The sequence below is a fragment of the Echiichthys vipera genome (genome assembly GCF_963691815.1).
Source record: "Echiichthys vipera genome assembly, chromosome: 3".
Lineage (NCBI taxonomy): Eukaryota > Metazoa > Chordata > Actinopteri > Perciformes > Trachinidae > Echiichthys > Echiichthys vipera.
In genome coordinates, this window is record NC_139828.1 from 20798995 (window position 1) to 20821887 (window position 22893).

At 40.4% G+C, this 22893-nt stretch overlaps 2 protein-coding genes across 8 annotated transcripts in view; both read right to left on the reverse strand.

The window, feature by feature from the left end:
- Positions 1–2202: 2202 nt before the first annotated feature.
- Positions 2203–13657, reverse strand: mfsd12b (major facilitator superfamily domain containing 12b; the record flags this gene model as incomplete). Its single annotated transcript, XM_083911458.1, has 9 exons — positions 11534–13657; positions 8829–9039; positions 6666–6798; positions 6399–6584; positions 5731–5823; positions 5531–5623; positions 5240–5413; positions 3309–3403; positions 2203–2338 (listed from the first exon to the last, which is right to left on the reverse strand). Exons 1-9 carry the CDS (start codon positions 11802–11804, stop codon positions 2203–2205), a joined length of 1392 nt encoding a protein of 463 aa, XP_083767584.1. The 5' UTR covers positions 11805–13657.
- Positions 13658–14064: 407 nt separating this feature from the next.
- csnk1g2b (casein kinase 1, gamma 2b) overlaps positions 14065–22893 on the reverse strand; it is a 40306-nt gene continuing 31477 nt past the window's right edge. For 3 of the 7 annotated variants that reach the window (XM_083940444.1, XM_083940446.1, XM_083940445.1), the window contains exons 6-12: positions 22160–22245; positions 19835–19919; positions 19593–19741; positions 19378–19461; positions 17866–17967; positions 16734–16840; positions 14065–15296 (exon numbers count right to left, since the gene is read on the reverse strand). In XM_083940444.1, coding sequence (XP_083796570.1) covers positions 15242–15296; positions 16734–16840; positions 17866–17967; positions 19378–19461; positions 19593–19741; positions 19835–19919; positions 22160–22245 — 668 coding nt within the window. In that variant the 3' untranslated portion in view covers positions 14065–15241. Of the gene's footprint in view, positions 15297–16733; positions 16893–17865; positions 17968–19377; positions 19462–19592; positions 19742–19834; positions 19920–22159; positions 22246–22893 lie in introns of all 7 variants that reach the window. The other 4 variants (XM_083940447.1, XR_014593847.1, XM_083940449.1 and 1 more) reach the window with 4 other exon arrangements.

Genomic DNA, 22893 nt, shown 5'->3' on the forward strand with positions numbered 1-22893 from the left:
TCAGCGCTGATCTTGGTTTTTTTTTTTGTCTTCACTAGTCCCAAGTGCTACTCTTCGTTTCTCACACCCCGCTGTGGCATTTTGTATTCATCTTGTTATCTTGGTTTCACAAATATGTTTCAGTATATAAATCGTTGCACATTCTTCAGCCGTCTTTATGAGATGCTGATTTGCTCACTTGCTGTACTGTTTTCCTGGTCTAACTAAAGAAGAACGAGGCTGCAGTGCACAGGAAAGAGAGACCCAAGAACACAAGATGAGACACAATTGATCAAATTATTATGCAATTTACTGATTAACACAGAGAAGGTGCAAATCAAATCTGAAATACAAATGTAGTGCTCCTTGAGGGACAGGTCACGTAAGGCTCTTACGCTCTTTGTGGACAAAGACTTTAATACAAAAGGTTAATTTACAAAAACAGATATATCCATTTTCATTTTTTTTCCTAAATCCAGGGAATATCTTCCAAACTGGTATTGGTGTTTGGATTTTAAAAATGGCTTGCTTGTGCAAAATGGTTTTTGCAAGTGAACATTTAAAACATACAATGGGAATATACTGTACAAAATAAAATAAAGTGCGTGCATGTGCGTATGTGTGTGTGTGTGTGTGTGTGTGTGTGTGTGTGTGTGTGTGTGTGTGTGTGTGTGTGTGTGTGTGTGTGTGTGTGTGTGTGTGTGTGTGTGTGTGTGTGTGTGTGTGTGTGTGTGTGTGTTTTCATTTTCAGATTCTTTTTGCCAACCAACCACTTTTTAATTATTTTTCTCCTGCAGAACATACTAAATGAACAAAGTAAGTGGTACAAATACAGAAGTATCGTCCAGGAGGGACGTCCATGACGAACAGACGGACAGGTAGACTTACAGACAGACAGACAGACAGACAGACAGATGGACAGACAGACGGACGGACAGACAGACTTACAGACAGACAGACGGACAGAAAGACGGACGGACAGACAGGCAGAAAGACAGACGGACAGACAGACAGACTTACAGAAGGACAGACTTACAGAAGGACAGACAGACAGACAGACAGACAGACTTACAGAAGGACAGACAGACAGACAGACAGACAGACTTACAGAAGGACAGACAGACAGACAGACAGACAGACTTACAGAAGGACAGACAGACAGACAGACAGACAGACTTACAGAAGGACAGACAGACAGACGGACAGACAGACAGACAGACGGACAGAGGGACAGACAGACTTACAGAAGGACAGACAGACAGACGGACAGAGGGACAGACAGACAGACTTACAGAAGGACAGACAGACAGACAGACAGACAGACAGAAGGACAGACAGACGGACAGACAGACAGACAGACAGACAGACGGACAGAGGGACAGACAGACTTACAGACAGACAGACAGACAGACAGACAGACAGACAGACGGACAGAGGGACAGACAGACTTACAGAAGGACAGACAGACAGACGGACAGAGGGACAGAGGGACAGACAGACAGACTTACAGAAGGACAGACAGACAGAAGGACAGACAGACGGACAGACAGACAGACAGAAGGACAGACGGACAGACAGACAGACAGACAGACAGACAGACTAACAGAAGGACAGACAGACAGACAGACGGAAAGACAGACGGACGGAGTCAAGTTCACTTAGTTCAGTTCCTTGGATCAGCGCCACAGTAACTGCCAGGTCAACAGAATTCTGTGGCTCCGTGTGCTTCTTGATTAAATGGTTGTTTGGTCCATAAAATGTCAGAAAATGATGGAAAATCTTGCTTAGTGCTTCTAAAAACCCAAGGTGACGTCCTCAGATGTCTTATATTGTCCACACTCAAAGATATCCAGTTTACTGTCACAGAGGAGGAAAGACACCAGAACATATTCACATTTAAAAAGATGAAATAATCAATGAACGATCATCATCATTATGAATTATCAAAATAGTGAAGAGATTAGTTTAATAGTTGAATACTCATTTATATTAATCGACTAATCTTTGCAGCTCTAATGCACAGGTATGAAACAATGGCTGCGTTATGCATTGAACTTTGACACCGTGAAAGGATTGTGGGTCAGAATAGCCATAAAAACATGCTGCATACTAAAAACATGACAAACTAAACCTTTTTCTGGTATAATAATGATATTAGTACAGTAGTGTGGATATTGGAACGCGGGGAATCACGACCAATGAGTGTAGTGGAGATATTGAACCCTAACTTTTCCGTATCCTGATTGGCCAGATAAGAAGAGTCAACAAGCAAAATGCTGCAGCCACGGCAACACCCCCGGTTACTGTCACCATGACATCACGATAAAACCAAACACAGTCTGGGCAGCAGGCGTCCGTGCTGTTAAAAGAGAAAATAAAATAAATAAGAATAGCTTTAAACTGAGAAAAAAAGCAGCAGAGTTGTTGTCTTTAAGAAGTGAAAGGTCAAAGACAAATTAATCTTTTCACATCTTAACAGAAGAATATGAGTGTCGGGAGATGATTTAACTGGAAGAAAAGGAGAAAAAATGAAAGTCTGCTACACAAAAACATTTTGTCTCTTTTCTGTGTAATACTGCAAAATGTGAAGAATACTCGACCCATAAACAGCCAACTTTACGCTTTATAGTAGGTAGCACGATTGTCAAGTTTCACCCTGCCGGCTGTCCCTAACGGTGCGTTCCCTTTACCTCTGAAGTCAGAAGTTGGAACTCAGAAGTGGGAACAACGTCACACCCGAGTCGACCACGTTCCAGTTACAAGTTGGAAAACTGTTTTTATATTTTAACAGATTAGCCGGTTATCCTTTGTTAGCAACACCATCTGATAATGCATTATGCTGTATCTTGTGCTTACTGTACAAATGCTGTGGCAACATGTCCACAAAGGAAAATTTGGACTGTGTGTACGATCATTTTTTGAGTTACAAAATGGAAAGAAGTGAGAATGAACACGGCTACAGCTTTAATCGGGTGCAGCCAAGTTGGATTTTGAGGTGGGGGTAAGAGATCTCGGGCTGGGAACTGTGACTTCAGGGAGCATGCCAGTTGAAATTTACGACTTCAAACCGAAAGACTTCCGTGTTCAACCTCATACCTTTTATACAGACAGCAGGGTGACATAAACACAAACCTGGGCCCCTTGAACAGGCTGTGTGAAAGGCACTATTGCTTCAGATTAAGGGGTCACAAGCAAAAAAGGTGGGTAACTACTGTTTTAAGGAACTGGGAGAACAATATACATATAAAACAGCAGCTGTCATCAGACAGACAGTGTTTTGTGGGGGATTCTTCTCACGGCTTCCTCCACGCTTCAGGACTCAGACTCACCTGCATGGCCGTGTGCTCTGGATGAGGATGACCCCCACACCGTTGGCCACCTTGTCCGTGAGGCTCATTGCTCCGTAAACAAAGGCTCCACTTTGCTGCCAGAGAAGACAGAGATCAAATACTATTATAGCTGCTGCAGCAAAGCACAAAAGAGCAAAATCTATCTGAAAAGCCTGCACAATTCTTCACAGCAATCTTTTCTGTGAATAAGACACACAATAGGCTCTCTGTGAGCCGACATTTTCATTCATCTCTTTTCACAGCGGGAGTGAAGAAAGAGACATTAGAAGAGATGTGACAGCAGTGAAATGTGCTGTGGCACAAACACACCGCTGCAAACCCTCCAATATAATGTCACAGCTGACGGCTTTGTCTTGAACGTTTACCACAAAGTGCAACTTATCTGCTTTTGAAGCGGCATGTGATTTTTAGGATTTGTTCCCCTGTACTTTAGCTTTTTCAAAGATAATTTTTGGCACACTGTTAATCTGCTGGGTTGTAACTCTCAACACAGTCGACTGTTTCCCAAATTGTACTACTAGAAAGGATAAGGCTGGCATTATTATATACTATCGTCAACAAATCTCAAACACAGCTGCCACAATAAGATGTTGGCATTGTATGTTTCTGCAAACCACAAAAACGTTGAATCTCAGTGTTTCTTTCCCGCTTATATTTATAAAACTATCATGGTTTCAGCAATAACACTACATGATAGGCTAAGGAAAAGATATTGGATTAGGTTGAATTAAAATTGAATGTTGAATTTTACTTTCACACTGGATGGGACGCAGACCCCCATCCAGTCTCCTGGATGAAAGTCTGGTGTGCGTACGACCCAATTATACTTCATCACCTGACTAGGTCGTATCAATCATATCAACCAATCTGTGGTTTGCAGAAAGACATAATACCAAAAACATTTCTGGCAACTAGACTTCAAATTCCATGAAAACACCAACAATGTCTGCCTCTCAGTACCACTTCCATACCCTGCCTGTGTCACAAGTCCATTCATTCATGTTCATACTGAAGAGGTCAATCTTTAAAAACAGGTAACAAATACATAGTTTTGTGGTGCCCGGTGGAACAGTGGTTAGAGCAGTCGCCCCATGTAAGAAGGCTGAAGGTCCTTGAGGCAGTGGCCGTGGGTTCGACTCTGACCTGTGGCCTTTTGCTGCATGTCTCCCCCTCTCTCACCCCATTTCCTGTCTGTCCTATCTCATAAAAGGCTTGGGAACTGCCAAATAAATAAACTTTAAAAAACAAATACGTAGTTTTAATTCTGAAAATAAAAAGCTCAGTAGCATATGTTACTCCAGAAAGGTGCATTTAATATAATATATTAATATATAATATAAAGTAAAGATATATAAAGTAAATAAACAGATTTAATGATTATATTTAACCACGTGGTTAACGTTGTAAAGTAATACTTCTTGGTTAGGGTTAGGAAAAGATCATGGATTGGCTTAAAATGATTCACGGACGTAACTGCGACCAACGACTGAAACAAGTCGGTTGACTTTGGCTTCACACGGGACACAAACATCGGCCCTCTCCACACAGACTCTGGTGCTCTTATATTTGACGTCACCTGACTTCCTCCTTTGCTCCCGTCATAATTCTACTATGGCCACTTGACGTCGCCTCTTAACAACAAACGTAAATATAGGCCTTAATAAGCTGTTTGCACCATCGGCCATATGCAGCCGTCATCTTATAGGATTAGAAAACATCGGAGCTCTATGACACTGAGGAATACATCAGGTTTTGAATTCAGACAAAACTTGATAGGATCAAGTCATTATTGGCTTTTTCACGGGCTTGTTGAGTAAAATATAGAATCTGGCCAGCTTTATCCTTTATATTCCTCCATATGACAACTCTCAAAGCTATAATATGTTGTAGTGTAGTTCCTGTCCACCTACGGTCTGATCCCCGATGAGTGTGGCCGTCATTGACAGAGACATGACCAGGATTGTGGCTGAACCGGCTCCCAGCAGCACGGCTGCTCCATAGATGCTGTCAGCTCCCATGCTCTTGTCTACAAACACCCAAATGGCAAAGCCAAGCACCAACAACAGGCCGGCCAAGTAGATAATCTGAAAGAGAACAAATACATTTAATTTCAATATACCTTATCTTTCAGGTTACTGATGAATTAATCATGCAAAAGCCATGAATTCAAAAACAAATTCATACATCTTGTAGAAACTCACGCTGATTCCTATGAGCTTGCTGATTGGTTTCATGGCCAGAGAGCAAACAAAGCCGCTGACATACATCACCAGAGGTATGATGGCAATGAAGTTCTGAGGACAGAGGAAATTAGTATGAAACTGTGACACAGACGTTTCACAAACAGAGGCTACAGTGAGTTAGACAAGTGAGTGCATGAACACACTGTGTGGCCTTATACCTTTGGTAACATCAGTGAGTTGGTGAGGTAAATGGAGATGTAGGTCTGAGATAAGTTGACTATTAGTCTGGTGCACATGTATAAGAACGCCACCTGGTACAAAATCAAACAAAGAAAATATGATTGAAAAGACTAATTCAGGGTTTTCTGCAAATGATTTGTATTTAAATCAATTAGCACACTCTTGAAACTTGAGTTGGGTAATGTATCACAGTTAGGGGTGTGTATTCTTTCAGTACATATACCAAAATGATAACGTAATGCTTAATACCATGGAATATAAACTTGTTGTATTTTAAACCCCCCGTTTTTCTATATTAATTATAATTAAATTTAAAAAAAAAACAACAGGGTGGTTTGCAAAATGGTATCTATGATTTAAGTACATGTGATTTATTGTATTTCTACCTGATTCATGTCATTTTAATTTATTATTGTCATCTTATTGTTTTATTGACTTTCTATATTATGAATTATATTTGATCCTTTTATATTTGCTGCTGAGCTGACCCGTTCTCTTGTCAAAAACATTTCATTGTACAGCTGATCCTGCGTTAAACTACATACGAAACAACTTTATTTGACGTCAACAACAGTCTATATCCAGAGTTATGATGCCATTCGCTTTGAGAAAAGGGAGGGGAAACTTTCTGGATCAACAGATTCACCTGGTAGAAGGACGGCTCCTTCAGCCAGTGTTTCCACTGAAATACAGGGCGAGGCAAAGCTTCCTGTGAGGGGGAACGAGTGATCAGCTGATTCTCGCTGCTTGAGGCCGACACGTCCTCTTTTGTGCCGACGTGGAATATCAGGGAGAATAAAGCTCCGGTACCCAGCATAACAAGGGCCAGCGTCTACGAACAGAGACAGGCGGATAAGGGTAAAAATAGTTATTTTGCACAAATGCATCATCTCTCTGGCATCTCTCTTCTTACCCTGAACAGAGGGACATCCACTGGGCCCAGGCTGTCTGTGATGGAGGGGTCCACACTGTGCTGAGACTGGAAGTGAAAGAGCAGCCAGGCCACAGCGTACACTGTGATATTGGCCACCACAGTGAAGGCATACCTACACGAGGAAGAGTAAAAGGGAAACAATCAGACAGGTCACAGGGTAGTTTACTTTAGTGCATTGGAAACAACATTCAAGTTTTTACAAATATACTTTTGAATATATTTGACATCAAAATGTGTGTCATTAAATTCAACTTCAGTGTACTACAAATAAAATGATTCATTTTGCACTAAAGTGGTATTTCAGTGGACTCATGAAAGGTGAACTTTAATGTAAGTGCGTTGGAAATTGTACGCAAGTGTACTTTAAAGTGTACTTTAATCTGACTTCATTAAAAGCAGATTGAAATACTTACAAAAAGTTCCCTTTAATGTAAGTTTATTCTAAACTGCATTTCAGTGTATTAAAGAGGGGCCTAAGTGGCATTTCTTAAAGTGATAATTTCAGTTGTGAAAGAAGTACTCAGGACTTTTACTGCAGGAAAAGTAGTAATGCCGTAGAGTAAGTACAAAAGTATAAGCTTCAAAATGTACTTAAAGTACAAAAGGTAAAAGTACTCATTATGCAGAATGGCCGTTTCAGAATATTATATTATTAGATCATAATAATTGAGATATTAATGTAAATATCACTTTAATGTTGCAGCTGATAAAGGTGGGACTAATTTTAATTACTTTATACACTGCTGTGTAGATTAATCTATAATAATATATTCTATTTGTTATTAATATATATTTGTATTAATAATGAGAATCTGTAAAGTAACTAGTAACTAAGGTTACCAAATAAATATAGTGGAGTAGAAGTAAAAAGTAGATTAAAATGGAATAAGTAAGTAAAGTAAATACTAACGACGTTTGGTCTGGAAATATTACGACTTTTAGTTCGGAAATACCAGTGGAGTATAAATATACTAATACCTTAAAGTTGAACTTAAGTACAGTACTGTACAAATGTACTTTGTAACTTTGGGTAATTTAGTGTACTTGTGAAAAGTGTTTTGTATATTTCCACCACGCTGGTGATATAATATAACTGTATGTTTGAATGCTCACAAAGCGTGACTTACACTGGTGTTCTTCAGTACAAGTTTTAACATCTTTTTGGTTGTTTGAATGAATGATAACAGAAGACACGGACGCTTCTTGTTCTTGCGTCAGTATTTTAGATTTGAGCTGCTCTGGACAACATGATGAAATTACAGTTACTTCTGTTTTCTTTTTTTATTTCTGCCTCGTGGTTGCACTTCCTCTGGCATAACAATGTGTGACATGAATCTGATGCTTCCTCAGCTCTGCTTGTATAGTTTGGACCAAAGACTGTGCGGTTTGGACAGAGCATTAGAGGAAGTGGTGACAACCTTTTAAAGATGGGAATGAGGCGAGGGCTAGGAAAGGAAATAGGAAAGACTGGGAAGGAAGCTGGATGGATGAAGAGAAGAAAAACAATGGAAGAACTGACCACAATGTTTATGTTCTCAGATGCAGACAAAGTCAGATATTCCAGTCTGAAAGCTGTGATCGCACGTGACAATTAACCACACCCGGTTATTACTGACTATTTACTCCTGATACTGTCGCTCCTCACGGCCTGATTCATGATGATAGCAAGTGTAACTATGTTCCACTTTAAGGAAACCGATCAGGGCGGAGCTTCAGAGATGTTTTTGGAAAACAGTGCAGTCACACAAGCTTTACTTCCTCAATGGAAATATGTGACTGTATGTCCAACAGCAGTGAAACTCAGCAGCAGAGATTCCTCAGAAAGAGAAGCTATACATTAAAAAAATAAATAAATAAATAAACGGGACATTCAATAGTTAAGTAAATAAATAGGGGGATTCATACAAAGTAAGTAAATAAAGAAGCTAATTAAAACAGAATTATCTATTTATATCACATATAATCAATTAACTAACGGCTATATTAATATTTAAGTACATGTAAAGGCATATTAATTGATTTATTTATTGTGTCATTTATTTTTGATTCTGGCAGCAAAGACGTCATGTCATGTATGAGTTTACCCCTCCTGAGTCGACGGTTTGGGTGCCTAAACCACGGTATGTGATGACGTCTCCTCACCTGTACGCGGTGAGCTCCACCTTGTCGCTCTCACTGGACACGAGCTCTGGGATGAGGGAGAGGTGAGAGATCTGAGTGGCGGCCCAGCCGAGCTGGAAGATGATGATGAAGGGGGAGAAATAAACGATCTGCGCCCACTGAGGAGTGTCGTCGTTACAGGCCAGGCAGGGGTTGAATATGAAGGGGAAAGACACACAAACACAAACAGTTCCTGGGAAGTAGAGAGGGAATTATTTTAATCTTTATATATTATAAACTATATATCATATATACGGTGTTTTGAACATTTTATACTCTGTTTGGAAAAGGACTATGTAAACAAAATAAGTATTATTATGGTGGTGTGGTTTGGACTCAGCATCCCATAACCAAAAAAGTTCATGTCAGGACATTTACAGTCACTTCTGTAATGTTCCCTAAGGCGACAAATTGTGCGTAGTTAGGGAACTAATGAGGAACTAACCGTTAACTAACGAGTCACTCCCAATCAATTTTAATCAGGAAAGACTTAAAGTGAAATTCTGGCGTAAAATCATGCAAGGGTCTTTTTCGACAAATACACTCATCAAATAAGCCATTGAGAAAACTTTTTTCATGTTACAAACATTAACAGAGAAAGGCAGCAAAGTCGCTAACAGCTGAATGCGGTTAGCACTGATTACAGGATGGTGAAGGCATTAAAACGGCCTTTTAAACCAGTAATATTGATCAAAATAACACCAAACCTCTGCAGTAGCACGATAGGAGTCCCTACACAGAAAACAAAGCACCGATGAGCTCCTTCCTTTTGGATTGACTTTGGTAATCGACTTGAATGGACTTTACTATGAGAGGATCTGCGACCTGGGGCCAGTTGGTAAGTCTTTAAGAACACTCTTTAAATAAACTCTGGGTTCACAAACTACGTTGTTGGTGCTTCGTTTTATGTGTAGGGATACGTATCATGCTGCTGCAGAGGTTTGGTGTTATTTTGAGCAGTATTAGTGGTTAAAGAAGACGTTTTAATGCCTTTGTTAGCTGTATTCGGCTGTAAGCGACTGACTGAGATTTCTTGATGAGTGTATTTGCCGAAAAAGACCATGGGATGATTTTACGCCGGAATTTCATTTTAATAATTGATGAATCGTTAATTAGTACTTCCCTAATAAATTAATCATTGATGGGAAGGCAGATCTTATGGCTCTGTTTCTTTTTGAGAGCCGTTCAAAAGAGTCACTCATCATTTCTTTTTTTAAGGTTCTCCAGTACGAGTCTGTTCCCTTCGTTCCTACCAAAGAGCCTTTAATAGAACCGGGTCGTTCACAAACGTCATATCCGTAAAACTCATATGGAGGACTGCAGAGGAGATAATGATGAGTGAGTAGAGAACACACTGGAACAAAACAGTAAGTCACCATTAGATAATGGGGAGTTTGCACAAAACGCTAAGTAATCATTAGATAATGATGATGTGGGCTAATAAGGGACTAAGCTACTGAGTCAACTGACGAAGAAAGTGCATGATCGATTGACAGATATTCATGAAGTAATCATTATTTAATGATTCATTCATAAAGGATCTCCCAGACTCTCTACCAACTCTCATTATCTAAAGTCCTCCATTACAAGTTCTTCCTGATTGGTTCCTCACCCGTCAATTAACCAATCAGGAACAACTTTATTAGGTTGATGAGAGCACCTGGCTTTGGACGAACCTGCCCGTGGAGATTAGGCTGATCCCCCTTTTAGACCACTTATAAAAACTCTTTTTTTACAGACTTGCCTTCCTGTGATGCCGTCTTTTTGTCATTTCATCTCAGTGTTCGTTTTTCTTTGCAAGCACCTTGAATTAATTAACAAGCTAAAAATAATTCCCTTTGTCCTCCGTACACTTTTGTGCAATGATGTGTAATTTATGGTTATGTTCTACCTCATTGGATTTTACTATTATTATTTTTGTTTATACTGTATTTGTGTGTATTTTGATGTTTGCTGTGTCAAAGCACTTTGTAAACTGCTGTTTTAAAGGTGCTATACTGCTTTATCTCGTGCTTATGTCTAAGTGCCCATGTTCCCTTCTGTGTTTCTACTTATTTCTTATACCCAGATATTTTTATTTGTATTACTATTTTATTATTTATTTTATTGTATTGTATTGTATTCAGTTGTACTAGATTGCTGCAACAAAATAATTTCCCTTCAGAGCTGAATAAAGTAATAATCTATCCATCTATACAAATAAAACAAGATAATAATAATAATTATTATTATTAGTTACTCATTAACGAACGGTTCACTGACTGCCCTCGTTGTAAAGTGAAAACCAATTCAGATATAGCCTAATATTGTGGGTTAAGAGACCCAAAGGTAAATCCAAATGAGCTCCCCTTTACCAGCTGCAAAAGTAAAGTGGTGTACACACCGATGCATCAAAAAATATATTTATATAATAATATAATATAATAATATATAATATATATTGGCTACATATAAAGTCTAAATATTGCTGTTTCTGCATGAGAAGGCTACTTTTATTGTTTTTAATGCTTTTGTACTTTTACTGAAGTGAAGTTTTGAAAGCAGGACTTTTACTTGTAATAGAGTATTTTAACACTGCGCTATGAAGTAAAACATCTGCATTCATCTTCCGTATTCTAAGTATTTTGAGTTTGCTGTAAACACTTGTGTGGTCAAGTCAAACTCGTTTCTCAGGTGGCTCTACTTACCCAGCAGGTGCCAGGGCTTCCTCCTGCCGTAGATGCACGGTGTTCTGTCGGACTCGTATCCAACCAGAGGCGTGCACACTCCGTCCGCTATCTGACCAATCAGCAGCATCAAGCCCGCGGAGGTGCTCTGGAAGCCGAGCACGGAGTGGAGGTAGACCAGCAGGTAGGTGAACCACATGGAGGCGCACAGGTCGTTTAGAAAATGCCCCGCTGCGTAACACACCCGCCCGCAGACTGATAAAGAGCGAGCGGCAGGCACAAACGGCTCCATGATTGATTTGACTCCTGTGATAAAACTTCCTTTATTCACAATTAGAGATCTGTCGTTGTCATATTTACAAATACATAATGCAAAGAGTTACACTAACAGACGTTGATCAAAAACACAGTTCAACCTTGGTCTGAGCATCTCCATAAAAATCTCCTCAATTATAAATCATATGCTAAACGCAGTGTAATGGATTATGCCAAGCTGGGTCCCCACACTGGTCAGCTGCACCGGTTTAGCGTTTAGCTCATGCTGAAACAAAGCGGGACTTCACAGTGACCCCTTCACGCGTAAAAGCGCGCTGGTGAGCCCCCACGAGCGTCTGGAGATTTGGTTTTGTCTCTAAAGTTATATCCCAGCTCTACACGCCTCCGGTGTAGTGGAAATCTGATGATTGATCGAGCCGTGCCCGTGGGTGGCTTTGAAACTCGTGAGTTACGATACAGTTACCAAACAGTTCCTCTTTCTGTTCTTCACATGGCGAAGTTATTCAAGCACAGGACCCGCACTGGTCTAAAATCATGCGCACACAGACATTCACCTCTTTCATAACTTCAAATCAATTCGGTTTGCAGACACGATAGAAGATGAGCAGATTAAACGCAAGTTAAATGGTGTTCAGTGTTGTGAGGGGACCATCGTGAGCCCCTCCACTGGCCTCTGATGTTCAGTGTTTGTTTTCAATACATCAGCAAAGATCCTTATGTTTGCAGCGTTGATCCTTTGTAAGCTTCAAGCAGAGAACAACCTAAAGTGTTTAAAAGGACACTCAGCTGATTTTACACATTAAGCTAACCTAAACTTCCCTTTCGCACATCATTACACACGTGGTGGTCACGTTCATCATCATCATCATCATCATCATCATCATCATCATCATCACACAGCCGTGACTTTACACTGGTCACTCAGTGTTGTGTAAGCCAAAGTTAAACTTGAATGAATCATGACAATGAGGCTCAAGTGGAGTTTTTAAAAGGGCACTCAGCTGATTTTACACATTAAGCTGCGGGGAGCTTTCTAAAGTCAGAAAAGGACCCTGTCTGGGTTTGACACTTCTTAACAGAAAGCCTGCATAAAAAACTGAGGAAGGAACTAGGGAAATACACTTTCCAGTTGCATTATGGGAAATGTAGAATCCAGTGTTTTTTGTCATCTGAACCATGCTAGTCAGGATATCTTTTCTCCGTCTGCTTCGATTTAGACCACTTTTTATTTTATTTTTTCAAATCTGCCTCTTGTGAGTCCCCCAACTTCATACAAGTGCAATATTAAAACCGCTGGATACTCCTTTAAATAACTGAAGGCCATGAAAGCTGTAATCTCTGACGAGCTAGAGACAGACAGCCTCTTTCCAGATCTCATTGAGGCCGGACAAACAAAAAAAAACCCACGTTACACAAATGATCCAAGAGACATTTGAAACTAGAGCTGCAACGATTTTTAGTCGGTCAAAAGAAAACGAATCAGCAACTATTCTGTTAATCACTTAAGCCACTATTAAAGCAAAAATGCCAAAATTTGATGGTTCCAGGTTATGAGAGAGAATTCATTACTTTTCTTGGTTTTACATTATAGCAAACTTCATATTTTAATGTTTTGGACTGTTAGGCAGTAGAAGATGTTTTATGATCTGAGGCCTAGGATAATATAATGGTCATTATTCTGATGTTTTATGGTCCAGGTGATTAATCGATTGATTTGTAAAACAGCCACTAGATTAATGGATAATGAAAATAATCATTAGTTGCAGCCCTAAATGAAACTACAGTTGTAAGCAGCAGCACCAAAGCGGGCAATTGTTGTTTCCGTACATTTTGGAGGGTTCCTTTTTTTTTTCTGACCGAGAAACAGAAGCCCACTGACCTCAAAGACGCGCTTTGCCTCATGATCGAGTAAACCTCATTGAGCTGCCGTCTATCTATAACCTCCGGACAACACACACACACACACACACACACACACACACACACACACACACACACACACACACACACACACACACACACACACACACACACACACACACACACACACACACACACACACACACACACACACACACACACACACACACACACACACACACACACACACACACACACACACACACACACACACACACACACACACACACACACACACACACGTCGATTGTCACAGCAGAGGATGAACCGCATGAGAGCAAGTAATGTGAACAGAGTCATTAAACACATTCACTTACAAAAACCCAAAAAACCTCCACATTTGCAAGCACGCACACACGCACACACACACACTAATCCCATGAGCATTTGGGACAGATTAGATAAAATGTCATTGCGGGACACTGACTTGAGCTTTAAACATTTTACTTAGAAAGGCACAAACTATGATTTCCTGGTAAATTATTTTGATGTAAGAAATAAAAATTGAAAGACATATCTTTTTTTCATGTAAATCGACAACATTTTTCGGCCATAACTCAGATATAAGCGTTGTGAAGGACTCTTCCTAGATCAGTCTTTATTTAGTTGTTTTCTTAATTGTTAATTTCAAACCTTAAGTTTCCACTGTAATTGTTTTTTTTCAAAAGTGCAATAATAATAATAATAATAATAATAAGAGAGCTTAATATCTGTTTCTCTCAATCTTCCACAGTACCTGAGGCCAGTGACTGTGCTACAAAGTCCACGTTGACAGACAAGAAAGAAAGCCAGAGTGAGGAAAAGAACTGAACCCCAGAAACACTACAACATAAAAATAAGTTTTCAATGCAGGGATTTGATTTTGAAAACTGAGGATTCAATTACAAAAAAAAGTAAGGAAAACAAAAACAAAAACATAAAATTCCTCCAAATTGTTTTATAGATGAAATGCTTCCTGTGTCCCTCAGTTTTAACATCCGCATAGTTCACCTTTTTCTCTTTACCTTGATCCCAAAACACACACCAAAGGAAGAAAACAAAAAACAAAAAACAATTTCCTAAGGAGCAGATTTCTTTCACTTGAACCACTCGAATGGTTCCCCTGATTAACAGCGGACTGTCGGAACAACAAGCGTTCTTATGGAATCTAGAATACACAACTGTTTCAAACAGTATCTTTTTTCATGTTCTCGCCACCGTATTCGAGTTTCATTGTTACAGCTTCTTTAAACTTTTTCTCAAGCCCCCCGTTTTAATGCAGGTACGTTTATTTTTTCGTCGATAAAGGAATCAAGAGTCTGTTGGGGAGTCAGTAGGACTGCAACATTCCTTCAACTCGCCAGTAGCCGGGGAGCACTGAGAACGAGAAAGAGAGAGCACAAGGAGGGAGGTACAGAGTGAAGGTGGGAATAAGGTGAGAGGGATAAAGAGGTGAGGGGTAACTGGAAAGAGAAAAGGAACAGGGGTCTGTGTAGTTGCTTCCATTTAAAACTTGACAGTGACCACAATGTTTCAAGTTCTCTCCGTTCTCTTTCACTTGTGCCTCTGGAGGGCTTTCCTCTTTCTCCTTTTGAAGAAACAACAGCACCTGCAGAGAAACAAAGGAAGAAATAAATGTTGAGACACGCACAAACAAATGAGATATTGGTTTATCAATGCAGCGCTCAGCACGCTGCTTGTTAGGGTTGATTTTCAATAGCTGGTTCAATTTTGGATCTAGTTTCTGGATTCACTAAACTCTGGTCCAACAGATCTTTATAAACAATGAGTGATGTAGAAAGCATTCAGTGTATTTTCACGCGCTTACATGGACACGGTGAGTTTTCTCCGGTGAGCTGGTTACTCACTCATGTGATATGAACAAGAAACCTCATTTCCCCAGTGAAGTTTCTCCTGGAGACATTCCCAGGTAATAATCAGGTTTCTAATGTGCTTTTTTAAATTTAAGTATGCCTATGCCTGACAAAGACTCCGAATAAAAGATAACAGAGATGCTTTCTCGTATTTTGAACAATTCCATCCAAAGTCTAAAACCAACATAAGTAGCCCCTTGCAGTACAGAATAGGTTGGTTTTCGATGCTGAACCGTTACATAGCAACGTCTTCCATCACTACTAGAGCTAAACTTAGTGTGTATGCATATTGACGGTAACCAATGCATGTAAAGTCCAGTTTAGACCAAAGATTCACGAGTCCAGTTAAAACTTGCAACTACTTGCAACGTGCAGCTCTGCAACTTTCTGAAACCTGCCCGTTCAGACCAAGGAGACTAAGTGAGGCGGTGTATCATCTCCATAGCAACACCTCTCTGTACTTCTCTTCTAACCTCTGACTTGTCTTCATAGCTGGATATAACTTGTAGCATTATAAAATATAAATGAGGACAGAGATAGTGAGATACTTTCTACAGCTGCATTTCTAGTTGTGATAAAACAGCAAAAATGCCGTTTTATTTCACTGATTCACTGCTTTGTTCTGGATTATAGTGCTCTCTCCTTATTCACTGTATTGCTCGCTTGACCCTCTCTCTGTCTCTCTCGCTCCATCTCTTTTTCCTCTCTCCGATTGATTGATTGGCTGTTGAAACAGGTGACGTGTGTTACCTTCTAAAACCAGCTGCTGGCGATTTGACAAGGTGCATCGCTGGCGACAACATCAGCCTGCTAGAATATCCACGAGGAGGGTCAGTTCTCACAGCTGCAACTGTTACCTGCAACGTTCTAAAACACTTGCGTTGCGAACTTTGGTCTGAACTGCACTTAAAGGTGGTCTTAAATTACCTGGTTTCTCTGGGGAACGTGGTTTCTTGAATGTATGTAAATGCATTGATTAAGGTTACAGGTTTAACTTTCACTGGTTGAAACATCTTATTTGTATGTGTTAATAACAGCAGTCCTAAAGAGATTAAGTGAGAAATGCATAGGAATCCAATCTAATTCCAGTTAACAATTGGACTAAAATGCTATTAACCCAACCCTACTGCTAGCAGCACTGTCTTCTAAGCATCTGGACAGAGGTTTCGTACTTGGTTTCGTCAGCCACTTCAACCTCGGTGGGAGCGGTGATGGGAGCGTTAGAGTGTCCGGCTGTGGGATCATCAGTGTTCAGCTCGCCATTCGTTGAGCTCATCACCTGCCGGGTACAAAAGGACACCAGACTGCTCACACATACGTAGAGTGGCTGACTGCAGGTGGAGACGAACATTCACATAAAAATATGTAACCTTGATTCTCTCTATTTTTCTGCCCTCTCCGGTAAGTGGAGCAGTTCAGCATGTAACCTGGAATATCCCGACTAAAGCAGCTTCACAGACATTTAAAGGATAGGTTCACATTTGTTTTTTATGTTCGTCTTAAGAAACATTGAAACAGGTTTGCTCGTTGTCATACTGGCCATTAAGAGTTCCTTGACTTGGGGGAAAAAATCCAGAGTCCTGGATCTTTAAAATGTATGTTCCAAAGTTCAACTAAAGATAAAATCTTTCAAAGTTACAGTATTATTAGAACAAAATTCCCTGTTTGTGTTGCAACCCTTCCACTGCAGCTCAGCATGGGAGACCGATGAAGTGTCACATTAGTTTCAGATTAACCTTGTGCATTAGGACAGGAGCACAAATGTGAAGCTATCCTTTAAAAGTCTGCAATTCTATTACCCAACACTGGGTGGCATATGTGTGCCATATTTGCTACAGAGGACCCTGATATCTAATGATATAATGATGACTTTATTTCTATTATATAAATAGGTCTTTGACATAAGGAATATACGGAAAATAGCAAAAAGAGTTACATTTATAATTGCTCTACCATAGTTTTACTAATGAGTAAAAAAATCTACTGCACTGCTTTTCTATTAGCTTATGTGTTTTTCTATTGATTTAATAATCATTATTTCATGAGGTTTGCATGAAAGTTGCTGTAGAGATATGATCTTTGCATGGCCCTTCCCTGTGAAATGTGGATGAGGCCAATGAAGCAGTGAGAGCAAACAGAACAGGCAAAGCACTGGGACACTGGGACACAAACAGTCTGATGCAGACACACAGAGATAGAGTCCAGGCAGAGCTCCCGACAGGCAGGCAGTGTGGAGTCAGTGTGAGAGGGAGTCAGACACATACAGAACTATGTGGCTTCATGCAGCAGCAGCAGCAGCAGTACCTGAACAGAGCCCCCCAGCCGCTCAGCTGTGAGGTGCGACCCCAGAGTCTCCTTATTGGTCACTGGAGTGGGCTGAGACTCACTTCCTTTGGGCTCAGGCGACTTGACGCAAAAAGCAAAAAGGGTATAGGCAGGTGTTCGTGAAGGGGTGGGGGGGTGGGGTTGTTGGGTGAGCGGTTGGATGTGAGGCAATGTGGTGGGAGGGGGGCGGGGGTGAGGTAAGAGGTGTGGTGGGAGGAGGGACAAGGGGGAGGGGGAGTGAATGAAAACAAAAACAAAAACAAAAATTACAGAAGACATCTCTCAAGCAGAAGCAGGCTTATTAAGACAAACTATGTTAATAGAGGAGTAGAGGGAAGCAAAAATTTATGCGAAGCACAGATCAACACACTAATAAAGTCATGCAGGAGTAAAAGAAGTCAGCCTTGATCACCTCAACTAGCACTGAGTATATTCAATACAACACAGAGAATTATCTGTTATAGGATATTTGGGTAACAGCATTACTTGAAATTAAACTAAAGGCTCAATTTAGAGTACTTTAATTTTTTTACATTGTGCTTTCATTTGCAGCTTCCCACCAACAAATATAACCAGTAACTACAGAGACAGACTGCACATTTTCTTTTGAGCAGCGGACTGTTTTAACCAGGACGTTACAGGTTTTTACAGTCTTGAGCAAAGTGCATGGAACTGGAGGTGGTGCCTTGCAAACTTCAAAAAGGTGGCAAGTTATTGCCAAGCCAATCACGTTAAACGGAGAGCAGTAACAAGAGGTTAGAGTCCACTGTAATAAGTCAATTATAAAGTCTAATGCACTCCCTGTCTGGCTTTACAGGGAACAATGAGTCAGACTCATAAAGTAAGACAACATGATTGGTGCCTGGATTTGAATCTATGAGAAGGATTTCATAATCATCTTCTATTCATACTCTTTTATTAATTATACTACTACACTATAATAATTACCCCTCTACTAAAAAACAAAACAAAAACAAGGCTTGGATAGCATGCCAATAAAAGGAATAAAATAAAAAAGTCCACACTTTGTCACACACTAAGCATATAGCTTGTCATTACTGGTATGAACAATGCAATATGCATTTTCAACTCATGCATGCAATGACCGGAGCTTAGAGTGGCAAGGTGCGAGGAATAAATTGAAGCCGAAAACGGTGGTTTTTGTTTAACAGCTGGAGCAGGAGAGCCTGCCTCATGATCGTGCATGACGCTTCAATAACTGGTAAAGCATCAAATTACAAGTACAAGTCTTATTGTCTGAGGAAAGATGACGTCACTGCCGAGCAGTCAAGACTGTAGACAGGAACCGGAATGAAGGAGAAGTAGAACTGAACGGCAACCATTTTCTCCAGGAAGTTGGACACAACGAGAGCAGCCTGGCAGAGGAACTTGACGGACAGGGTTGTCTGGTTGGCTCGTCGGTCGGTCACTTGGTTGGTAGATTGGTGGGTGGGTGTGGTGTTTGTTGTGTTTTACTGTTGATGACCTCACCTGGTTTTTGGTCTGCTGTTGTGCTTTGTCTCTGCTGCTGGGCTGCAGGGGCGTGTCACTGGGGATGGGGCCTATCGGTGTGGGCTGCAAGAAACACAGGATAAATAGCGTCAAAATAAAGAGAAAAGTACTTTTTTGTGAGTTTTTTAACATAACATCCAATCAAAGGATTACAGATGGAATGGGGAGGGGGGGATTTAGTAAGAGGCACTCACAAGTGATTTGCCGACCCAGTCATATTCATAGTCGAAGACATAGCCGTTCCTGTCGAACAGATCAGTGAAGAGTTTCCTCAAGTAGTCATAATCAGGCTTCTCAAAGAAGTCCAGCCTCCTCACATATCGCAGATAGGTGGCCATCTCTTCTGTAGCAAAAGATAACAGTTAAATTTGAATTCTGGTTGAATGAAGAAGTTAAATAACACGGTAAGCAAAAGAAAACGGTTGGTTCTACTGACCAGGGAAGCTTTCACAAAGCACTTCAATGGGTGTCGCTCGTTTGGTGTCCCCAATTTTCTGATACCTCTCCTTCAAAGTGTCCGCCTGGAACGGAAACAGGAAAAAAAAAATTACACTCAAAATTTGAGCAAATACATAGTTGCGGCCAGTTTACACAAATAAGTGTAATATTCAAATGTGTTTTAGATTGGCCACTTGAGTTGCAGATAGATGCAAATCCTCTAGTTACTCATTCTGAATATTGAGTCATAACACATATGTTCAGCACTGAGGGCTAGTGTTGGTGAAAATCAGCCTCGTCTGGCCTGGCCCTGCACTTTCCCCCCAGTCAGCAGAACAAACCATCACGGCTGCTGGCTTTTGAGCTGTGTGCTGATAACAAGGCGGTCCCTCTCCTCTTTAGCCAGGTGGACGCAGCGTCCATGATTTCCAAAAATCATTTAAAATTTTGAATTCAGACCACAGGACAGTTTTCCACTTGGCCTCAGTCATTCTTAAATGAACCAGAAAAGGCGGTGGAGTTCCTGAATATGGTTTATATACGTATATATTCCTCTTTGTGTGGTAGAGTTTCTGCTGTCATTTGTGGACGCAGCAACAAATTGTGTTATAAAGTCTGTGTTCACAGACAATGATTGTTGAAAGAGTTCCTTTTGCCAGTGCAGAGTGAACCCGTCCCCATCTTTACTTCAGAAACACTCAGCCTCTCTGGATGCTCTTTTTATATCCACTCATGTTACTAATCTGTTGCCAGTTGACTTTATTAATTGTGAGATGTTCCACCAGGTGTTTTCTTAAAGCATTTCACAACTTTTCCTGTCTTTTGTTGCCTCTGTCACAACTTTTTTGAAACGTGTTGCTGCATTAAAATCAAAATGGGCGTATCATTTTCAAAAAACAATGACATTTCTCAGTTTCAACATTTGATAGGTTTTCTTTGTGCTGTTTTCTATTAAATGTGGGGTTTCAATGATTTGCAGATCACCACATTGCGTTTCTGTTTACATTTTAAACGGTGTCTTAACTCTTTTGGAAACAGGGTTGAACCACTTGAGCACATTCAAAATGGTGGCACTTCACCCACTGGCCTGTATATTTTCAACTATGCATGATAGCTACTCACACTCAATCTACCATAGTTAACAACCAACTGGGATTAATCAGACCATAAAAATGCACTCATCAGCAGTCTCATGATGATAATTCTTGACCCTGTAGGATTGTATACCGTTTATTCTGGCCTCTGTATGTACACTTTGCAAGGACACTATCATGGCAGTCGGAGCACTGTGGAGATTGGCCTGGCTATGAAAGGCTACATACCACTATACGCCACCTGGTCATTTAAGTCCTTCATTGTATTTGAAGCTAACTGTCAGGTTGTGTGTTGGTGAGATCTTGTTTTGGCCCGAGCCACCCAACATCCCCCACATTCATACATCCCTCACATTCATCTACCACCAGCTTCCTCCCACACAGCAAATGTTCAGATGAGGTGTCGTGTCTTCTAGTCTTTTCTATGTACACCTTTGATTTTGACGCCTGCAAAAAGCCCAGAAACTCTGCAGCTTTAACCTGCTCTCAAGGCACCTGTCATCGCACATGTGTTTCTTTGCTTTATGCTCTTTCTTAGAAAAGTTTTTAAATGCAAAGCGTGGAGGTAGATTTTAGTTGCATGTGACTGTTTATGTAGCATCACATATGCAAATAAAAAGGAAGAGTCCACAGTCCCAGTCTACAGGGGCAGAGTCTTGAGTTTTCAATGGGCTGTAGAATTGCACCTGTGCTGAAACATGAACACAAGTGATGTGTGGCCCCCATGCACACATACATTGATGACAAATTATTTATTAAAAGGAAGACAATATCAGCTATTGTTTAAGATGTCCGAGCAGATTATAAGGGAACTGTCTCTTTCATGTAGATTTGTAATAAAACACAGTTTTAAAATATTTACAGGAGTTTAACACTCTGGTCTGTGTGTGTGAGGTGACCAGCTCTACTAACAAGTAGTATGAGCTCTAAGATGGGAAAATTATATTTCATGATCTTTCATGAATAAACAAGTGAGATAAAACGTTAAAATTACTCAAAATGCATGGATTTGATAGAAAATTGTTGGCAAGAGGTAGGCAATTAGGATAACACCAACAATCCACCTTAAAAAACAAAATCACTACATAAGCACAATTTTAAGTGACCACACTGTCCCTAAGGTCATGTGGATGACAAGTATGAAAGAGATACTGTACTGACAACAGCAGCAGGAAAAGGTACATCTCTTTTCTAAGCATAAGGAGGAACATTTGGATGATGAACAGTACCTTTAGGCCCTGCCAGGGGAGGCTTCCTCGGAGGAAATACATGAACATGTGACCCAGCGCTTCTAAATCATCCCTTCTGCTTTGCTCTAGAAAAGACAGAATAAGACAAAAATTAGGCTACTTGAGAGAAAGAAGTTAATTTTATAACCAGCTTGCAAGTTTAATGGGCACCTGTACAGCAGGAAATACAGTATATAATAATTATACAGGAGTAACCATGCACAGTATAAAAGGCCATGATTAAGCCAGGGAGGGGGGCAATACTATGTCATGGAGAGCAGGGTTTCTATCACTGATTAGCACTCTGGTCAGAAGAGGGGAAGAACTAAACAGTGAAATCACCCCCTGAGGTGATTAGTTGGACTTGAATCACAGACTCTTGACTTTCCATGGCACATGGTTGGCCAACACTAGAATCACTGCCTTGCTGTTGTATACTTCCGCCAAACAGTCAAGTTGCAGTTTACATCCAAACTGTCCAGACTCATAAGACACTATATGTAGTGAAGACTTTGATGGAATTTAATAAAAGGTATTAAGTGTATTTTTGGGCAGAACATGGATATTCGAAGCACAGAAGATCAATACATCACCACATTTTCAAGATTAGTGTCACTGATTAGGTATCTGACCAAACGTCTCCCCTTCTGTTCCTGAGTTGTGTTTGAATAATGACCAGAAACATTAAGATGTCACAGTGAAATTGACCTTTGACCTTTTGGATATAAAATGTC